Source organism: Aotus nancymaae, unplaced genomic scaffold, assembly GCF_030222135.1.
Source record: "Aotus nancymaae isolate 86718 unplaced genomic scaffold, 86718_ANA_hifiasm-v0.15.2.pri h1tg000018l, whole genome shotgun sequence".
Lineage (NCBI taxonomy): Eukaryota > Metazoa > Chordata > Mammalia > Primates > Aotidae > Aotus > Aotus nancymaae.
The window spans coordinates 2902037-2922116 of record NW_026988430.1 but is presented as its reverse complement, the minus strand read 5'-3'; the positions used below and the strand labels follow the sequence as shown (position 1 = coordinate 2922116).

Genomic DNA, 20080 nt, shown 5'->3' with positions numbered 1-20080 from the left:
TCACTATCTGGTGTTAACTTTAACCCGCTGCTGCGCTGCCATGTCATACCCCAAGGCGAATACATTTCCACACCTTCCTCTTCCATTAGATTTCCTTAAGGAGCCAAGCTCGGCGGCTCACGCCTGTAATCCCAGCACTTTGGGAGGCCAAGGTTGGCAGATCCTGAGGTCAGCAGATCGAGACCAGCCTGGCCAACATGGTGAAACCCGATCTCTACTAAAAATACCAAAAAATTAGCCGAGTGTGGTGGTGGGAGCCTGCAATCCCAGCTACTCCAGAGGCTGCGCTGATACAGAAAGTGTTCCTTCGTGATTCTTCGTGGCTGTTGACTCTTTCCCACTCCTCATCTGGTCTCCTGCTGATGGATATTCAGGGAGCCTCCGTTATTTGACACTACCAACGATGCCCCTCTGACGTTCTTGTATCCACTTCCCTGGGCACATATGTGGGAGTCTTTTGAGCTGGCATTGTTAGACGTGGAATTGCTGAGTTCCATTTTGGGGCTTGTCCATCTTTATCTTCCAGGGCTGTCATATGCAACTATGCACAACCTCGACACTCTTTGCCAGATTTTTCTTCAAAGTGGCTGTATTACAAAACTTAGCCGGGCGCGGTGGCTCTCGCTTGTTAACCCAGCATTTCGGGAGGCTGAGGCGGGTGAACCACCTGAGGTCAGGAGTTCGAGACCAGCCTGACCAACATGGAGAAACCCTGTCTCTACTATCTCTACGGAAAATACAAAATTAGCTGGGCATGGTGGCGCATGCCTGTAACCCCAGCTACTCCAGAGGCTGAGGCAGGAAAATTGCTTAAAACTGGGAGGTGGAGGTTGCAGTGAGCTGAGATCACGCCATTGCACTCCAGCCTGACAAGAGTGAAACTCTGTCTCTAAAACTAAATTAATTAAAAAAATAAGTGGCTGGGCCAGATGACTCACGCCTGTAATCCCAGCACTTTGGGAGGCCGAGGCGGGAGGTTGGGCATTGGAGAGCAGCCTGACCAACATGGAGAAACCGCATCTCTACTAAAAATGCAAAATCAGCCAGACGTGCAAAATCAGGCGTACGGTGGCGCACGCCTGTAATCCCAGCTACTCGGGAGGCTGAGACAGGAGAATTGCCTGAACCCAGGAGGTGGAGGTTGCAGTGAGCCGAGATCGCGCCATTGCACTCCAGCCTGGGCAACAAGAGCAAAACTCCGTCTCAAAAAAAAAAAAGAAAATTAAAATCAAAACAAAAAACGTGGCTGTGTTAGTAGAGACTGATAGGGCAAGAGACTCATGGCTTCTGTCCTCACCCACACTCGGTGTATTGTCAGACATTTAAATGTTGCCCACCTGATGAGCGTGAAATAGATGTCCTGTCCTTATGGTTTTAATTTGCATTTCCTTGATTACTAGTGGGGGTGAAACGTATTTTCATAGTTTATTGGCCACTTAGGGTTCTCCTTCCGTGAATTACCTGGGCCTGTTTTCTGTTGTGTTTCTTTTTCTCACTGACTTCCAGTCCTTTCTGGATTGCAGTTAGTGATCTTTGTCAGCTGTCTGCGTTGCAAATATTCTCTCCCAGCGCAAGGCTTGTCTTTTCGTTTTATGGTGGGGTGTTCAATGTCTTGGCTTCCCTGAGCCACACTGGAAGAAGAATTGTCCTGGGCCACACATAAATACACTAACACTAATGATACCTTATGAGCTAAAAAGAAAAAAAAAACAACCCAATGTTTTAGGAAAGCTTTTTACAAATTTCTGTTGGGCTGTATTCCAAGCCATCCTGGGCTGCATGGGGCCTGTGGGTCGTGGGTCACACAACCTTGTTTTATGGTGTATTTTCATGGAAACAAATGTTTAATTTTAATGCCAGCATGGTCAATCTTTTCTTTTATAATTTGTGCTTCTTTTGGTATTTTTTTTTAACTTTTTATTCTTTTTTATTCACCTGGGTACAGGTGGGCTAAGGCTGAAAAGGGCGTTAGCCTCTTTCGGTATCTTTTTTTAAGAAAAAATCTCTTCTTCCCCGAGATCACAAAGGGATTCTATACTTTCTTCTAAAATATTTACAATTTTAGCCCGGGTGCGGTGGCTCAGGCCTGTAATCCTAACACTGAGAGGCTGAGGTGGGCTGATCACCTGAAGTCAGGAGTTTGAAACCAGCTTGGCCAACATGGTGAAACCATGTCTTTGCTAAAAAAATTAAAAATAAAATGTTTACAGTGTTGCCTATTGTATACATATGTTTGTATTAGCCTTTTTCTTTTCTTTTTTTTTTTTGAGACAGTCTCACTCTGTCGCCCAGGCTGGAGTGCAGTGGTGCCATCTCGGCTCACTGCAACCTCCACCTCCCAGGTTCAAGCAATTCTCTTGCCTCAGCCTCCACAGTAGCTGGGATTCCAGGCACCTGCCACTAGGCCTAGCTAATTTTTTTTTTTTTTTTTTTTTTTTAGTACAGACGGGGTTTGACCATATTGGCCAGGCTGGTCTCAAACTCCTGGCCTTAGGTGAGCCCCTGCTTCAGCTTCCCAAAGTGCTGGGATTACAGGCGTGAGCCACCACACCCGGCCTGTATTTGCTTTTTAAAGTATAACACTATCTCGAAAAGGATACAAGGAAGAGATTAAAAACGCTGCATCCCAAGAGTAGAATCCGGTGACTGGACATCAGAATGAGAGGAAGGCTTTGCTGCATTTGAGTTGTGAACCAGGTGAACAAAATATTCACAAATAAGTAAATAATTTAAATAAATCCTTAGTAAGGGTTCTGGGCCAGGTGTGGTGGCTCATGCCTATAATCCCAGCACTCTTAGCCCAGGAGTTGGAAATCAGCCTGGGCAACATGGTGAAAACCTTTGTCTCTATAAAAAAAAATAATAATAAATACAAATTTTAAAATAACATAAAGAAGATTTCTCTTTTGTTCAGCTGTATCCTGTTCCTGGCAGGGGCTTCACCCCCGCAGGCAGCCCCTCTCCTGCATGACCAGCGTGTCTGCCCTGAAGGCTCCTTCCTCAGCCCTCAAACTTCCTCCATTGCCCGCTTTTTTTTTTTTTTGAGACAGAGTCTCACTCTGTTGCCCAGGCTGGAGTGCAGTGACGCAATCTTGGCTCACTGCAACCTCTGCCTCCCGAATTCAAGTGATTCTCCAGCCTCAACCTGCCAGGTAGCTGGCATTACAGGCGTGCACCACCATGCTCAGCTCATTTTTGTATTTTTAGGAGAGACAGGGTTTCACCACGTTGGTCAGGCTGGTCTCGAACTCCTGACCTCAGGTGATCCGCCCGCCCCAGCCTCCCAAAGTGCTGGGATGACAGGCCTGAGCCACGCACCCGACCCCCCGCTTCTTTAAAAGACACTTCCTTGACGCTGCACCCCCTAAAGCCACTGCCCATTCCCAGTGCTCCTCGGGGCTGCTCTGGAAGGAGCAGTTAGTTTCCTCTTACGTCTACACTGCCTCGGCTCCCATCTCCACCAAGCCCAGACTTGTGTCTGTACCACTTCTCCCCTGAAATCGCTGTCTCCAAGTTCGTGGGTGACCTCACGTGAACTGGCAGTGGACGCCTCCGTCCTTGGCAGGAGGCAGTGGGGTGTCCCCTCCCTGACACCCTGGCTCTTCACACTCTTCCCCTTTTCTGCCAGCCCACACACCTTACCTTTCCTGCCTCCTTTGCTGGCTTGATCTTGGGACCCCTCTTCTCTTCTACGCCACCCCTTCGGTGATTCCACCAGTCCCATGACTTCGAGTGCGTCTATGTACCCCACGTAGACAATTCTATCCCTGGTCGGAATATGCAGTTGCCTACTTGGCATTAAAGATGAATAGATGCCAAGCACAGTGGCTCGTGCCTGTAATCCCAGCATGCGGGAGGCCAAGGCAGGAAGAGGGCTTGAGCCCAGGATGTCAAGGCCGCGGTGAGCTGTGATCGCACCACTGCCCTCCATCCAGCCTGAGCGGCAGAGCAAGACCTTGTCTCTTAAAAAAAAAGTGGCCAGGCGCGGTGGCTCACGCCTGTCATCCCAGCACTTTGGGAGGCCAAGGTGGGCAGATCATGAGGTCAGGAAATTGAGACCATCCTGGCTAACACAGTGAAACCCCGTTTCTATTAAAAATACAATTAGCCAGGTGTGGTGGTGGGCACCTGTAATCCCAGCTCCTAGGGAGGCTGAGGCAGGAGAATTGCTTGAACCTGGGAGGCAGAGGTTGCAATAAGCTGAGATCGCACCACTGCACTCCAGCCTGGGTGACAGGGAGACTCCGTCTCAAAAAAAAAATAAGCCCAAACCCGTAACTCTGGCCATTCTCCTCCTACCATTTGACATGGATGCCAAACAGACAGGATAAACCTGTAAATTATCGCGCAAACATGAAGATTTCTTTTTTCTTTTAATAGAAATGGAGTCTTGCTCTGTTTCCAGGCTGGTCTCCAGTCCTCCCCACTGAGTCTCCCAAAGTGCTGGGATTACAGGCATGAGCCACCACACCCGGCTAACACAGACACGTCTAAGAGCTGAAAGGAGGGTTGTTGGTTTTTTTTTTTGAGACAGAATTTTGCTCTGTCACCAAGGCTGGAGTGTGGTGGTGCAATCACGGCTCACTGCAGCCTCAACTTCCCAGGCTCAAACGATCCTCCCTCCTCAACCTCCTGAGTAGCTAGGACCACAGGCACGCGCCACCATGCCCACCTAATGTTTTTGTATTTTTGATAGCGACAGGGTCTCACCTTGTTGCCCACACTGGTCTTGAATTCCTGAGCTCAGTTATGCTCCTCTCAAATTGCTGGGATTACAGGCGTGAGCCACTGCCCCCGGTCAGCAGGGGTTCTATTAGTTAAGCTAAAACCACAAACACAATTTGAGCTGTCCTGCGCAAGCTGGGACGTGTGATCACCCTGTATGAGTGCGGCATGTCCACCATCACATGCCCAAATGACATCCTCAGTGCACTCTAAAATCTGCCCCCACTCTGCTCCCCATCTCAGTAAAAGACACCGGTACCTACACATTTTCTTTCTTTTTTTTTTTTAAATGGAGTCTTGCTCTTGTTACCCAGGCTGGAGTGCAATGGCGTGATCTCAGCTCACCATAACCTCCACCTCCCGGGTTCAAATGATTCTCCTGCCTCAGCCTCCCAAGTAGCTGGGATTACAGGTGCCCGCCACCACACCTGCCTAATTTTGTATTTTTAGTAGAGATGGCATTTCTCCATGTTGGTCAGGCTGGTCTCGAACTCCTGACCTCAGATGATCCGCCCACCTCGGCCTCTCAAAGTGCTGGGATCACAGGTGTGAGCCACCACGCCCAGCCGGTTTTCTCAAGACAAAAGCACAGGAATTTAAATAGTGAACCCCATGGTCCTAGAATGCGTCTCTCATCTCCCACATAATCTATCCACAAATGTTATCATGTCGATCTGCAAAATGCATCTGAATTCCGACCGGCTTCCCCCATTTCCGCAGCCAGCACCCTCGGTCGTGCCCCCAAGTCTCTTGCCCGCTCCCACCTTTGACCTTGTCTAGTTCGTTCTCCCAGAGCTTGGCTCAGATCACTGAACCCCACAATTAAAAGCCTTTTGTGGCCGGGCACGTGGCTCATGCCTGTAATCCCAGCACTTTGGGAGGCCGAGTCGGGTGGATCACCTGAGGTCAGGAGTTCAAGACCAGCCTGGCCAACAAGGTGAAACCCCGTCTCTACTAAAAACACAAAAATTAGCCAGGCGTGGTGGTGCATGCCTATAATCCCAACTACCCAGGAGGCTGAGGCAGGAGAATCACTTGAACCTGGGCAGCAGAGGTTGCAGTGAGCTGAGATCGTGCCACTGCACTCCAGATTGGGCAACAAAGCAAGACTCCATCTCAAAAAAAAAAAAATATATGGTGGGGAGAGAAAGTTCAGGCCAGGCACAGTGGCTCACACCTGTAATCCCAGCACTTTGGGAGGCTCAGACAGGTGGATCACTTGAGGTCAGGAGTTCAAGACCAGCCTGGCCAACATGGCAAAACCCTGCACAAAAATTAGCTGAGGGTGGTGGCACGTGCCTGTAATCTCGGCTACCCGGGAGGCTGAGGCGGGAGAATGACTTGAATCTGGGAAGTGGAGGTTGCAGTGAACTGAGATCGTGCCACTGCACTCCAGCCTGGGGGACAGAGTGAGACTCGGTCTCAAAAAAGACAGACCTGACAAGACAAAAGCCACAGTGTTATTGTGCCCCTAGAACCTCCAGGATCTGTCCCCAGCTCCTCTCTGATGCCCTCCTCCTGCTCCCCCTCAGTCCCTCCACTCCAGCTCCCCATCCCTGCTTCTCCCGAGCTCCTCCTCAGGCCCTCTGCACAGGCGGCTGTTCAGCCAGGCCGCTCCTCACCGGGACCTCCCGAGTGTCCTCCATCATCCCCTTCAAGTCCCTGCACCCAGGTCACCTTCACACGAGGCTTTTCCTCCCGGCCCTGCCCCTTCCCTGCTTCACTCTTCAGCATAGCTCTTCCAGCAGCTCATCCTCTAATACACCATGTGTTTCTCTTTGTTTATTCATTATCCATCTCTCCACACTGCTCGTTTGCAAGAAGCAAGATTCCATGCCAGGTCTCTCCGACTGGCTCTTAACCACCGCACATTAGGGCTCCAGGTGGCTACACCCCCAGCAGGGAAGCGTGCCCACCCACACGGACACCCACGCTACCCCAGCTCCTGGGCTCTGGCACAGAGGAAGATGTCAGCCCTGTGCCAAGGTTTCCCAACCTGCTCCCCCCAAATCCTCAGGCACTGACTGTCTCCAGCTGGAGCCGGGTACTCCCGGCAGCCTGCCCCCGGCTGGCGGGCACCAGCTCCTGGCAGAGGGGCCGCTGTGTAATTAGAAACTCCGCAAACTCCCTAATTGCCAGTTCTTCTCCCCAGCCGGGAGGCTGGCGCTATTCTGAGCTGCCCCTGTTGCCCCTGCCCAAGGCAAAGAGAGAAGAGGCCAGGAGCAGAAGCAGGCTGGCGTGGAGGGGTCCCTGGGGAGGGCCGGTGAAGTCAGAAGGGACCACGAGTTGGAGAATGCCTGGCAAGTGGCCAGAGGCCCAACGTGGCACGGAGCGGGCTGCTGCCCCTGCTGGTCCCAGCATCCCTCAGCACAGCCCGCCCTGCGGCTGCCTCCCCGCCTTCCCCGCCTGTCCCCACCCATGCCCAGAATGGTGACATCAAACCAGCCAAGCCCATGCATTCTTTATTCAGGTGGCATAAAAATCACTACAAAAACCTTACAAAAGAGCCTCAAGGAGCCCATGGGACCTTCCCTGCCTTGGTCCCTGAGCTCCCGGGCAGAGGAGGGAGACAGGAGAGGAAGGAAGGGAATCCTGGCAGTGCTGGCATCTCGAGGGCCAGCGGGAAGCCTGGGGCCACAAGGCATGGGTGGGGTGGAGGCCGAGGGTCGCTGGGCAGATTAGGTCCCGGCCAGGCTGTGCAGGACCCGTGTTCCACAAGGAGCGAGCCACTCCCAGGACCTGTCGCTCCTCGCCCTCTCCTGGGTCTCCCGGGACAAGCCCAAAGGCAGCCCTCTCCCCCTCCCTTTCTCTCTGGTAAACAAAAGTGGGGTGTCCCAGCTGACCTGGGGGGCAGCTCACCTGTCTCCTGGGAAAACTAGAAGCACACCTCCCTCCCTCCCACCCAGACCCCGGCACAGGACACCCTCTGGGCTCCCTCCCATCCTCCAATGCCTGCCTTCCTCCCGGCCCCCCACCCCAAGCTCCCCAAGAGGTGTTGGGAAAGAATGGCTTCTCTCAGACTGTGCCCCCGGGCTCCCCAGCCTCTGCCCCAGTGCCACAAAGCAGGTCGGAAAAAGTCACATGAGTGGAGAGGCTGGTCCAGGCCGGGACTCTGGACGCAGCAGCCACCGCCCCTCACTTGGGGCTGTGGAGCTGGGGGTAATCCTCCTCAAAGCTGGGCGCAAGTTTCAAGTCGGGGCCGAAGACCTTGTCCCGGCCTGGAGGGTAGTCCTTGCTGGCCGGGGAATCCTGCTGCTCCCTGGGCTCCCACGGCGCGCTGGGGTTGGGGTTCTTCACGCTGCCCACAAAGAGGGGAAGACCCATGGTATCCTCAAAGATGAAGAAGAGGAAGGGGCGGTTCACGCTGAAGGAGGACACAGACATGCGGGACATGGCGATCATGGTGGCAGCAGCCGCCTCCACGCCAACCTCGCCGAGCTCCAGCGTGGACTGGTGCTGCACGCCAGACACCACCAGGCTCTGGTCGGAGATCCCACGCAGGTCCGGGGCCTGGAACAGCTCCTGCAGGCCTGCCCGAGGCAGAAACGGCTGGTCAGAGCTGCCCCCAGCTCTCAGGCTCCTGGAGCTGCTTGGGAGGGTGTCTGACATCCTGGCCAGCAAACACCTTGAACTCACAGATCCCGGCTTAATTCCTATGTAAATTCCAAGTCTCAGCTTCAACACCACTTCCTCTAGGAAGCCTTCCCTGATCTCCAGCTCCAAAGTCCAAGCTAGGTACGTTTTCCGTGTCCTCCCGGGTGAACTGAGAGAAGCCCTCGCTGTCTTCTCACTTATGCTGCTGTAAGTACCTGATTATTCGTCCACCTGCCCCATTAGACTGAGCTGTGTGTACTGGTGGGGTCCCAGTGCCTGCTACAGTGCCTGGGATACAACAGTTGCCTAGCAAACGGCTGAAGGACAGATGCTTTATTTATTTCTTTCTTTGTTTATTTATTTATTTTGAGACAGTCTCACTGTGTCGCACAGGCTGGAGTTAAGTGGCGTGATCTCGGCTCACCACAACCTCCACCTCCCAGGTTCAAGTCATTCTCCTGCCTCAGCCTCCCAAGTAGCTGAGACTACAGGCGCCCACCACCATGCCAAGCTAATTTTTTTTTTTTTTCAGTAGAAACGGGGTTTCACTGTGTTGGCCAGGCTGGTCTTGAACTCCTGACCTCCTTCAACTCCTGATCCACCCACCTTGGCCTCCCAAAGTGCTGGGATTACAGACTTGAGCCACTGCGCCCAGCCTAATGCTTATTTATTTATTTTAGTTATTATTTTATTTTTTTTGAGATGAGGTCTCTATCACCCAGGCTAGAGTGCAGTGGTGCAATCTCAGCTCACTGCAGCCTCCACCACCAGGTTCAAGTGATTCTCCTGCCTCAGCCTCCCGAGTAGCTGGAATTACAGGCACATGCCACCATACCCGGCTGACTTTTGTATTTTTAGTGGAGATGGGGTTTCACTATGTTCGTTAGGCTGGTCTCGAACTCCTGACTTCAGGTGATCCACCTGTCTCAGCCTCCCAAAATCCTGGGATTACAGGCATGAGCCACGGCACCCAGCTGTTGTTTTTGTTTCTGAGACAAGTTCTGGGTTCTGTTGCTGAGGCTGGAGTGCAGTGGCACAATCACGGCTCACTGCAGCCTCAACCACCTGGGCTCAAGAGGTCCTCCTACCTCAGTCTCCCGAGTTGCTGAGACCACAGGCATGCACCACGCCTGGCTGATTTTGGTATTTTTTTGTAGAGACGGGGTTTCACCATGTTGCACAGGCTGGTCTCGAACTCCTGGACTCAAGCAATCCACCTGCCTCAGCTTCCCAAAGTGCTGGGATTACAGGTGTAAGTCACTGCACCCAGCATTTCTTTAACAGCGTGACACCCCAGCTGCTCCTCCCTCCCCATCCAGGAGAGCTGGGGAGGCTCACATGCCATCCAGGCTCTATCCAGACTCTCCTTGCAATGCTAGGTCTTGGGCAGCAAGGCAGATCCCCATTCACTGGGTCACCCAACGTGCCCTAGGGGCTGGGTGTTCATATTCAACCCTTTCCTCCTCCCGAAGCCCTGGAAAAGAGCAGGACACAGGCCGGCTCTGACCCAGCCCCACTGCCAGCCACAGGCTTCCTCCTCACCCGCCCTGCCCATACTGACCTCGGCGGCCAGCCCATACCCTCCTCCTTACCCAGCTGGCTGAGGGTGGCCACCAGGTCCATTTGGTGTTTCAGATACAGCTTAGGCAGCCAGACCTTGGTGGGCCTCTCCCACACCAAGGGTGGGTGCAGGGTGTCCCAACTCAGGTTGGCCAGTACCTGGGACACGTTCCATTCAAAGTGGGTGGGTATGAGGACCACAAAGCTCATGTTGTTCTTAAAGGGGAAATGAGCCACCTGCAAATGAGGAAGGGAAGAGCCTGAGGACCACAAAGCACGGACCTGGGCGAAGGCGGGCCAGCAGGTGCTCCCGCGCCAGGCAGACGCTGGGGCTGCTGGTCACCCTGCTGGCCGGTGCCTGGACCGTACTCTACTTCCTCTGCAAGGTGGAGTCACACCGCCTGTCCACTGCAGGTGGACATGGAACCGAATGAGATGCTTTTAAAGTTTCTAGCAGTGTGGCCAGGAGGTAGCTCACACTTGTAATCCCAGAACTCTGGGAGGCTGAGGCGAGTGGATCACCTAGGTGAGAAGTTCGAGACCAGGCTGGGCACGGTGGCTCATGCCTATAATCCTAGCACTTTGGGAGGCTGAGGCAGACGGATTACCTGAGGTCAGGACTTCAAGACCAGCCTGGCCAACATGATGAACCCCCGTCTCTACTAAAAATACAAAAAAACTAGCCCAGCGTGATGGCGAGAACTTGTAGTCCCAGCTACTCAGGAGGCAGAGGCAGGAGAATCACTTCAACCCGGGAGGCGGAGGTTGCAGTGAGCCAAGATCAAGATCGCACCACTACACTCTAGCCTGGGCGACAGAGCGAGACTCTGTCTCAAAAAAAAAAAAAAAAAAATTTGAGACCAGACTGACCAACATGGTGAAACTCCGTCTCTACTGAAAATACAGAAATCAGCCGGGCATGGTGGCAAATGCCTGTAATCCCAGCTACTCGGGAGGCTGAGGCAGGAGAATCCCTTGAACCTGGGAGGTGGAGGTTGCAGTGAGCTGAGATCGAACCACCGCACTCCAGCCTGGGTGACAAGAATGAAAATCCATCTCCAGGAAAAAAAAAAGTTTCCAGCAGTGTCTACCTCATAGAGAGTGCTCAATACATATGGGTTTCTCTCTTAATCTGCTGCCAGCCAGCTGTGTATATATACTGTGATTTGGCTTAAGATTTCTTTTTTCCTCTCTCTTTTTGAGACAGAGTCTTGCTCTGTCGCCAGGCTGGAGTGCAGTGGCATGACCTCAGCTCACTGAAATCTCTGCCTCCCAGGTTCAAGACATTCTCCTGCCTCAGCCTCCTGAGTATCTGGGATTACAGGCGCCCACCACCTCAGCGGGCCAATTTTTGTATTTTTAGTACAGACGGGGTTTCACCATATTGGCTGGGCTGGTCTTGAACTCCTGGCCTAGTGATATGCCGGCCTTGGCCTCCCAAAGTGCTGTGATGACAGGCATGAGCCACCGTGCCTGGCCATTAGGACTTCATTTGCAGGGATTCTGCAGTGAAAGCTGTGCGGGCAGCACGGGGCTCGAGGGCATCCTACAGCTGTGACGCCCTGGGTTCCAGACTGAGTGCCTGTGTGCAGAACCCCCGCCCACAGGAGGATAAGCATGGGGTCCGGCTCTTTGGGCCTGCTTGCAGAGGGCCTGAGGAAGAGGAAGGCGGAGGGGCCAGGGAAAGGAGACAGAGCATGAAGAAGAGTGCGCAGGACATAGTGTGGAGGGAAAAGGAAGCAGGCGGAAGGGTGTGCAGGACACAGCGTGGAGGGAAAAGGAAGCAGGAGGAAGGGTGCGCAGGACACAGCGTGGAGGGAAAAGGAAGCAGGAGGAAGGGTGCTCAGGACACAGCGTGGAGGGAAAAGGAAGCAGGAGGAAGGGTGTGCAGAACACAGCGTGGAGGGAAAAGGAAGCAGGAGGAAGGGTGTGCAGGACACAGCGTGGAGGGAAAAGGAAGCTGAAGGAAGGGTGTGCAGGACACAGTGTGGGGGGAAAAGGAAGCTGAAGGAAGGGTGCTCAGGACACAGCGTGGAGGGAAAAGGAAGCAGGAGGAAGAGTGTACAGGACACAGCGTGGAGGGAAAAGGAAGCAGGAGGAAGAGTGTGCAGGACACAGTCTGGAGGGAAAAGGAAGCAGGAGGAAGGGTGTGCAGGACACAGCATGGAGGGAAAAGGAAGCAGGAGGAAGGGTGTGCAGGACACAGGGTGGAGGGAAAAGGAAGCAGGAGGAAGGGTGTGCAGGACACAGGGTGGAGGGAAAAGGAAGAAGGAGGAGGAGTGCATAGGACACAGCGTGGAGGGAAAAGGAAGCAGGAGGAAGAGTGTATAGGACACAGTGTGGAGGGAAAAGGAAGCAGGAGGAAGGGTGTGCAGGACACAGTGTGGAGGGAAAAGGAAGAAGGAGGAGGAGTGCATAGGACACAGCGTGGGGGGAAAAGGAAGCAGGAGGAAGGGTGTGCAGGACACAGTGTGGAGGGAAAAGGAAGAAGGAGGAGGAGTGCATAGGACACAGCGTGGAGGGAAAAGGAAGCAGGAGGAAGGGTGCATAGGACACAGCGTGGAGGGAAAAGGAAGCAGGAGGAAGGGTGTGCAGGACACAGCGTGGGGGGAAAAGGAAGCAGGAGGAAGGGTGTGCAGGACACAGCGTGGAGGGAAAAGGAAGCAGGAGGAAGGGTGTGCAGGACACAGCGTGGAGGGAAAAGGAAGCAGGAGGAAGGGTGTGCAGGACACAGCGTGGAGGGAAAAGGAAGCAGGAGGAAGGGTGCATAGGACACAGCGTGGAGGGAAAAGGAAGCAGGAAGAAGGAGGAAGAGTGCGCAGGACACAGCGTGGAGGGAAAAGGAAGCAGGAAGAAGGTTGTGCAGGACACAGCGTGGAGGGAAAAGGAAGCAGGAGGAGGAGTGTGCAGGACACAGCATGGAGGGAAAAAGAAGCAGTAGGAAGGTTGCGCAGGACACAGCGTGGAGGGAAAAGGAAGCAGGAAAAGAGGGGCGGGTGGGGCAGTGAATCAAACCTTCCACAGTGAGCTGGAGGGAAGCCGGGACACTCTGCCCGGGCCCTGCTTGCCCACACCCTCTCCCAGGAGGGCTGCCAAGATGGCTTCGGCTCCTCCCTGCAGAAGTGGCCGTACTCTGCGTCACACTTGCCTTGTGAAGCTAACAAACCCTGCCATCTCAGCCACAGGTGTCCTGCCCAGGCTCTATGCCCAGGTGAAGCGGACCACAGTTAGGCTAGAAGCAAGGGGGGGACCTGAGACAGCTTGGCACAGAACTTTATCCAATCGGAGCTGGGCACAGTGGCTCAGGCCTGTAATATCCCAGCACTTTGGGAGGCCAGCACAAGATCACTTGAGGTCAGGAGTTCGAGACCAGCCTGGCCAACATGGTGAAACCCCATCTGTACTTTAAAAAATACAGAAATTAGCCAGGCGTGGTGGCAGGTGCCTGTAGTCCCAGCTACTCTGGAGGCTGAGGCAGGAGAATCGCTTGAACCCAGGAGGTGGAGGTTGCAGTGAGCTGAGATCACACCACTGCACTCCAACCTGGGAAATAGAGAGCGACTCAGTCTCAAAAAAATTAAAAAAAAAAAAAGTGTATCCAATTAGAATGTTCCACATAGGATGTAGGAAATCCAATCCAATCAGATCCTCCCTTCTAAGGACACTGTGTAAGGGCCTTGAATAAACCCTCATCAACAATGGTCACCTGAGTCTCATTTCAGTGCCCTTGCTCAAAGAAGTCTCCCTGACCTCTCTAAACTACCTAAATAAGGCAAGGCGTGGTGGCTCTCACCTGCAATCCCAGCACTTAGGGAGGCTGAGGTGGGCGGATCACCAGAGGTCAGGAGTTCGAGGCCAGCTTTTTTTTTTTTTTTTTTTAGACGGAATCTCGCTCTGTCGCCAGGCTGGAGTGCAGTGGCACAATCTCGGCTCACTGCAGCTTCTGCCTCCCGGGTTCAAACAATTCTCCTGCCACAGCCTCCTGAGTAGCTGGGACTACAGGCACCTGCCACCACACCCAGCTCATTTTTGTATTTTTAGTAGAGACGGGGTTTCACCATGTTGGTCAGGCTGGTCTCAAACTCCTGACCTCATTATCGCCCAGGCTAGAGTGCAGTGGCACGATCTTGGCTCACTGCAACCTCTGCTGCCCGGGTTCAAGCAATTCACCTGCCTCAGCCTCTCGAGTAGCTGGGATTACAGGTACGCGCCACCACGCCCGGCTAATTTTTGTATTTTTAGTAGAGACGAGATTTCGCATCTTGGCCAGGCTGGTCTTGAACTCCTGACCTTGTGATCCACCTGCCTCGGCCTCCCAAAGTGCTAGGATTACAGGCGTGAGGCATTGCTACGGGCCAAAATCACCTTCTCTTTCAGCTTTCCCTCCATAGTGCTTCCACTGTCTGGAATTCCTGTGTTGATGGACGTTTGCTGTTGCCCTGTGGATATTCCCTTCTAAGAGCAGAGGCCTGGCCTCCCTCATGCTCCACAAAAACCCTAGTGCTTACAACAGTGTCTAGCACACAGTAAATGCCTCCTATATTTTCATTGAATTAATGAACCTCGGCCGGGTGCGGTGGCTCATGCCTGTAACCCAAGCACTTTGGAGGCCAAGGCGGGCAGATCACCTGAGGTCAGGAGTTCAAGACCAGCCTGATCAACATGGTGAATCCCCGATATATATATATAAAAGAACCTCGAAGAGCCTGGAGCCTAAGTCCTCCTGCCGGGTAGGAGGGGGGATGTGGAACTCTTTGGAACTGCCTGCCCCTGGGACGTGGCAGCAAGGAAGGCGAGCCACCCACCACCCAGCCCTGTGCGGGCTCCACAGCATGTCCCCTCCCCTCCCCGCCTCCCAGCATTCAGGCCCAGCCTCCTGGACAACCGAGGGCGACCTGGATCTCAGGCTGCTCCAGTGAGAACCAGTGCAGTGGGTACGTGGGGGCATGCATCATCTCCACGGGCACCGTGAACTGCTCGTCCAGGTGGAAGAAGCCTCTCTTGGTGAGGTTCGGGTCAAACTTGTTCCTCCAGAAACCTGCAACCAGGCAGAGGCAGGGGTCATGGAGACGGGGCCCAGCCCCTTGCCTATCCCACCCAGCACCCATTCCAGAGGTGAAGAGCAGTGGAGGCCAAGACCCCAGGGAATGCAGGTGGCATCCAGTGGATTGAGGTCTCTTTCCTGTGGGGTTTTGAAATCTGGGCTCATGCTTCCCGCCACCCCAGCAATGCCCCCAGGAATCTCCCCTGGGTCTTTTCAAGACCATCTCTTCCCAGGTACTCCGTCTAGGACAACCTCATCTGGCTCCTGGGCACCCGCCCCCACCACACCCAGATGCCCCCTGCCTCATGGCCCAGACGGAGGAGAAAGGGGACCCTCAGAACAAAGCCTGCACGGCCAGGCTCCATGGCTCACACCTATAATCCCAGCACTTTGGGAGGCTGAGGTGGGTGGATCACCTGAGGTCAGGAGTTCAAGACCAGCCTGGCCAACATGGTGAAACCCTGTCTCTACTAAAAATTAGCAAAATTAGCCAGGTGTGGTGGCATATGCCTGTAATCCCAGCTACTTAGGAGAATAGCTTGAACCCAGGAGGCGAAGGCTGCTGTGAGCCAAGATCATGCCATGGTACTCCAGCTTGGGTGACAGAGAGAGAATCCGTCTCAAAAAAAAGGGGGGACTGGACACGGGGGCTCACACCTGTAATCCCAGCACTTCGGGAGGCCAAGGCAGGTGGATCACCTGAGATCAGGAGTTTGAGACTATCCTGGCCAACAGGGTGAATCCCCATCTCTACTAAAAATACAAAAAAATGAGCTGGGCGTGGTGGCAGGGCCTGTAATCTCAGTTACTCGGAGGCTGAGGCAGGAGAATCACTTGAACCCAGGAGGCGGAGGTTACAGTGAACTGAGATTGCACCATTGCACTCCTGGCCTGGGGAACAAGAGTGAGACTTGTCGCAAAAAGAAAAAAAGGCCTGCACATCCCAGCTCGGCCTACGGGGTGGGTGACGCCAGGTGGGGGATGTGTGAGGAGGAGGAGCGCACCCTGAAAGTGGATGGCATTGAGGAGAAGCAACACCGTGTCTCCCGGCAGCTGAGAGAGGAACTCCGGAATCTTCCCCTCCGTGGCCTCCTTCACCCACTGGTTGATGTTTGCCAGGTCATCCTCCTGCTTTCCTGTCAGGCTCATGGGCTTTGCACCAAATATCTGTTCTGATTGTTCCAGGAACTCTTCTTTGATGGGAAATCCTGCACACAGGGAGCACAGGCTGTCCCTGGGACTCAGGCTCCACGGCCAGCCACGCTCCTACCCGCTGCCAGAGGCCCAGCCCCTGTCTCTCGCCCTCCTCCACCCCAGGGCAGGACGGATGGAGCTCCCCGGCCTCAGCACCCACCTTTCTGCAGGTACATCCTGGCGGCTGGTCGGAAGGCGCTGAGTCCCAGGCCCTGGCAGAGGCGGCTCAGCCAATGGGGGAAGCAGGGTTCGGGGCCGGCATACAGCACCTGGTGCAGCCTCTGAAGCGTGTAGTTCTGAGCACCTGGAGGACAGTGCACCGGCTGAGGCCCACTGGGGCCCTTTCTCACCCCTACTGCCCACTCCAGTCCCTCCTGGATACTCGTGATGAGCACGCCCACAGGACCACACACCGCCCTCCCACAGCCACAAATCTGCTCTGAGTGACTGAGTCTCTCCCCCGTGGCTGACAGCCTGGGTGACCTTAGGTCTCGCAAGTGACCCTCCCTCTCTGGGCTTCCATTTCCCAGAGCAAGACCCTCCAGCACAATGGGAGAGAGTGCAGCAATCAAACTCTCACAAAAAAATCACCAGGAGAGACCAGGCACGGTGGCTCATGCCTATAATCCCAGAACTTCGGGAGGCCGAGGCAGGTGGATCCCCTGAGGTCAGGAGTTTGAGACCAGCCTGGCCAACAAGGTGAAACCCCGTCTCTACTAAAAATACAAAAATTAGCCGGGCATGATGGTGGGTGCCTCTAATCCCAGCTACTCGGGAGGCTGAGGCAGGAGAATCACTTGAACCCGGGAGGCAGAGGTTGTAGTGAGCTGAGATCACACCACTGCACTCCAGCCTGGGCGACAGAGCGAGACTCTGCTCAGACAAACTAACAAACAAATCACCTGGAAGACTTGTAAATAAGCAGATTCCCCCGCACAGTCCCTGAGATCTGATGCACACAGACCGACGTGTGGGGGCCTGGGAATCTGCACTCTTTAACCCAGCAGCCACATGACCTGGTGGAGGAGGCACCCTTGGAGAACTCCTGGAGTACCGTCTTCCTACGGGCCTCCCATCTCTCTTGGTCTGGACAAGTGGTGCCAGGGTACCTAGTGCCAGGTGAGATAGCGCCAGGGCCACACTGAGGGGTGACAGGATGAGGTTGGGGCTGGTGGACGTTTCGGCCACCAGGGAGAACAGGTCGGCAGTGAAGGTCGTCATGGCCTGGGCCAGCCTGCGGGTCTGCTGTGGGGTGGGGTCTCCGCTGCAGTCTCTTGGGGCACTCTTCGGGGCAGTCTGGCCACCAGGCTCCTGCGGGGGCAGATCAGGGGGCAGGGAGGTCAAGGGGTCAGCTCCGGGTTCTGTGTTGCAAGTCCTGAGGACAGGAGGGCCTGGTCCCAGCCCGAGGGGAGAGGGGGCGTCTGACAGAGGGCACTGGCATTCTGGGGCCTGGCACCTACCTCTCTGGTCCTCCCCGCCCTCTGTCCCTCCTGGCCTCCAGATTCCAGAGCCTTGGCCTCGCCACGCCCCGGCCCCCCCGCCCCGCCCCCCTCCGGCCCTGCTGCGGCCACCTCCCTCTGACCCCACCCACTCTTCCCCAGCCCCACCTGGTTGTACCTGGTTGTCCAGCTTGGGGAAGGTAAGCGGGAGCACTCTCTCCTGGGTCGGCCCCATAGTTAGCTGCAGAACGGAGGAAGCAGCTGGAGCGCGACCCTCTCCACAGGGCCCCACCCTGCCCAGGCCACCGGCGAGACCCCGGGGCCTTCCCCCATCACGGGCTCCTCGCTCCCCAGTACCTGCTGGCCCACGGGCTCCATGGCGCTCACAGGGGAGAACTGTGGAGAAAGGGGTGAGGCTAGGAGGGCCCCCTGGGAGCCAAGCCCTCCCTCCACACCAGCGCCCCTCTTCTCCCCCTCCGCCCGCCCCATCTGGACGTCAGCCCAGCCTCACCACGGAGCAGGAGCTGAGCAGCAGGAGCCCCCAGAGCAGCGCCATGTTCCTGTGGCAAGTACAGAAGGTCTGTTCCCATCTCCCGTCCCCACGCCCGCCAGGGACTCCTACCCACACGCTCACAGACACCGCCAAGCCCCGAGTCACGAGCGCCAAGGGGAAGAAGCAGGTTCCAGAGTCACAACAACACACACACAGCGGCTCCCCTCCTGTGGGGCGGGCAGCCCTCCCCAGCTCCTTCCCCCTTTTTAGTTTCTGGTCTTTCTCATTCCGTGCACTGAAGGTGTTTTGGTTAATAGGAGGGAAATAGCAAAACACAAATGTTCCCCTCCTTCCAGGCTCTGCACTGTGCAGCAGACCTGCGTCTCAATCCAGACTGCCTCTTTCAAAGGACCTTGGCACTCCCCGTAACCCCGCCAGGCTTGGCGTTACCTTTAAAATGGTGGCCTGAGTCCCTCAGTCCTCTCACATGCTCGGTGAGGACCAAAATAAGGCCGTTTGTGTGGCCGGGCGCGGTGGCTCACGCCTGTCATCCCACCACTTTGGGAGGCCGAGGCAGATGGATCACCTGTGGTCAGGAGTTCGAGACCAGCCTGGCCAACATGGAGAAACCCCGTCTCTACTAAAAATACAAAAATTAGCTGGGCATGGTGGCATAAGCCTGTAATCCCAGCTACTTGGGAGGGAGGCTGAGGCAGGAGAATCGCTTGAACCCAGGTGGTGGAGGTTGCAGTGAGCCGAGGTCGTGCCACTACACTCCAGCCTGGGCAACAGAGTGAGACTCTGTCTCAAAAATGAAGATTAAAATAAGGCTGTCTTTGTAAACCATGAGTACAATGCTTGGCACCCGCCGATGGCTGGGTTCGGCTTGGCTCAAGGCCGCCTCTTCCAGGAAGCCTGCCCTAAAGCCTCCACCCCAGAGCTCCCACCCAACCTGCTGTGTCCTCTGAGCCAGTCTTCTCAGGCCATTCAGGTGTCACTCATGAGGCTGGACATACTTGTGAGGCCCTGAGGTCTCAGCAGGGCTGGCGAGGCGTCTGGAGAGCTGCCTTCTGACCCAGCAGCAGAGCCCAATGAATGACTCCGGCCAGAGCTGCCTGTGGACTTATGAGAATCACAGACCCTGACCCTGATCAGGCTGGCTCTGGGAAGGGCAGGGGTGGGTCTCAGGAGGATAAGCCAGAGCAGGTGTCGCAGCCTCCCCACCACCCCATCTCGGGGCCAATCCTTCTGCGGGTCCTTCTGTGGCCCCTGGTCCCACCCCCCTCGCACACAAGCGCTCTGACCAGGCCCCGTCTTGGACCTGGGTATTTGAATCTTCTTGCCAAGAATGGGCTCCAGTGTTTTGGGTCCCAGAGGTACTCCTCCCGGAGCCCCCACCTTGGCTCCGCACCGCCAGAGGAGGCTGGAGAGTGACAGGCCTCCTGAATCAATCCAGCCCAGACCCCTCAGCAGGGAGGGCAGCTCCTTGCCTCCTCTGCCGCCCGGGGAGCAGGCAGAGCCACCCGCCTCCCCCGTACCTCTGCGGGCTCCTTGCTGCCACACTCGAAGTTCCTCTGGGCCCACTTGGGTGCTCCCCGCCCTCTGCATGGGCTCCAGCTGGCCCAGCCCACCCCTCCACCCACCGGGACCTTTACTCTCAGCCAACCCCGTGGAGAGTGCTTTCTCTTCTGGTAAACATTGACTGGCACATCCGGTTAAACATTGATCTTGAAGCCAGAAGCCCCTTTCCCCCCAGGCGTGTGATCCTGAGGCAACCACGCAGGACCCCATGGACTTGGGTCCCACCTGAGCCTGCAAAGAGGTTCAGGAGGAGGGAGAAGAGGCTGGACCTGGGTGGCCGAGAGGGCACATCTGGAAGGCACAGGAACCCAGCAGTGTGCTGAGCCCTCTAGAGACCCCACGAGGCATGGATCATCCCTGCTTCACTCAGGCTCAGAGAGGTCATGTGACCTGGCCAAGGACACAGAGCGGCGCTGAGTCACATCCAGATCCTCATGTCAAGTGTCCTTT

At 55.3% G+C, this 20080-nt stretch overlaps 1 protein-coding gene across 4 annotated transcripts; it reads right to left on the bottom strand.

Moving 5' to 3' along the window:
- Positions 1-7171: 7171 nt before the first annotated feature.
- Positions 7172-19671, bottom strand: SERPINF2 (serpin family F member 2). Of its 4 annotated transcripts, none has more exons than XM_064378097.1 (10): positions 19588-19671; positions 18068-18116; positions 17914-17952; positions 17735-17797; positions 17227-17428; positions 16278-16421; positions 15928-16131; positions 14775-14917; positions 9912-10116; positions 7172-8255 (listed from the first exon to the last, which is right to left on the bottom strand). In XM_064378097.1, exons 2-10 carry the CDS (start codon positions 18110-18112, stop codon positions 7861-7863), a joined length of 1440 nt encoding a protein of 479 aa, XP_064234167.1. In that variant the 5' UTR covers positions 18113-18116; positions 19588-19671; the 3' UTR covers positions 7172-7860. The 4 variants fall into 4 exon arrangements, with proteins under 4 accessions (XP_064234167.1, XP_064234169.1, XP_064234168.1 ...); XM_064378099.1 differs by lacking the exon at positions 19588-19671 and adding an exon at positions 19448-19508; XM_064378098.1 differs by lacking the exon at positions 19588-19671 and adding an exon at positions 19371-19414.
- Positions 19672-20080: the final 409 nt, after the last annotated feature.

Coding starts and splice junctions, on each gene's coding strand:
- SERPINF2 (XM_064378097.1), bottom strand. CDS start 18,112: ATGGCGCTGCTCTGGGGGCTCCTGCTGCTCAGCTCCTGCTCCGTG. Junction 14,918..15,927: donor CAATGCCATCCACTTTCAGG/GTGCGCTCCTCC, acceptor GCCTGGTTGCAG/GTTTCTGGAGGAACAAGTTT. Junction 10,117..14,774: donor TGGAGCAGCCTGAGATCCAG/GTCGCCCTCGGT, acceptor CCTCATTTGCAG/GTGGCTCATTTCCCCTTTAA.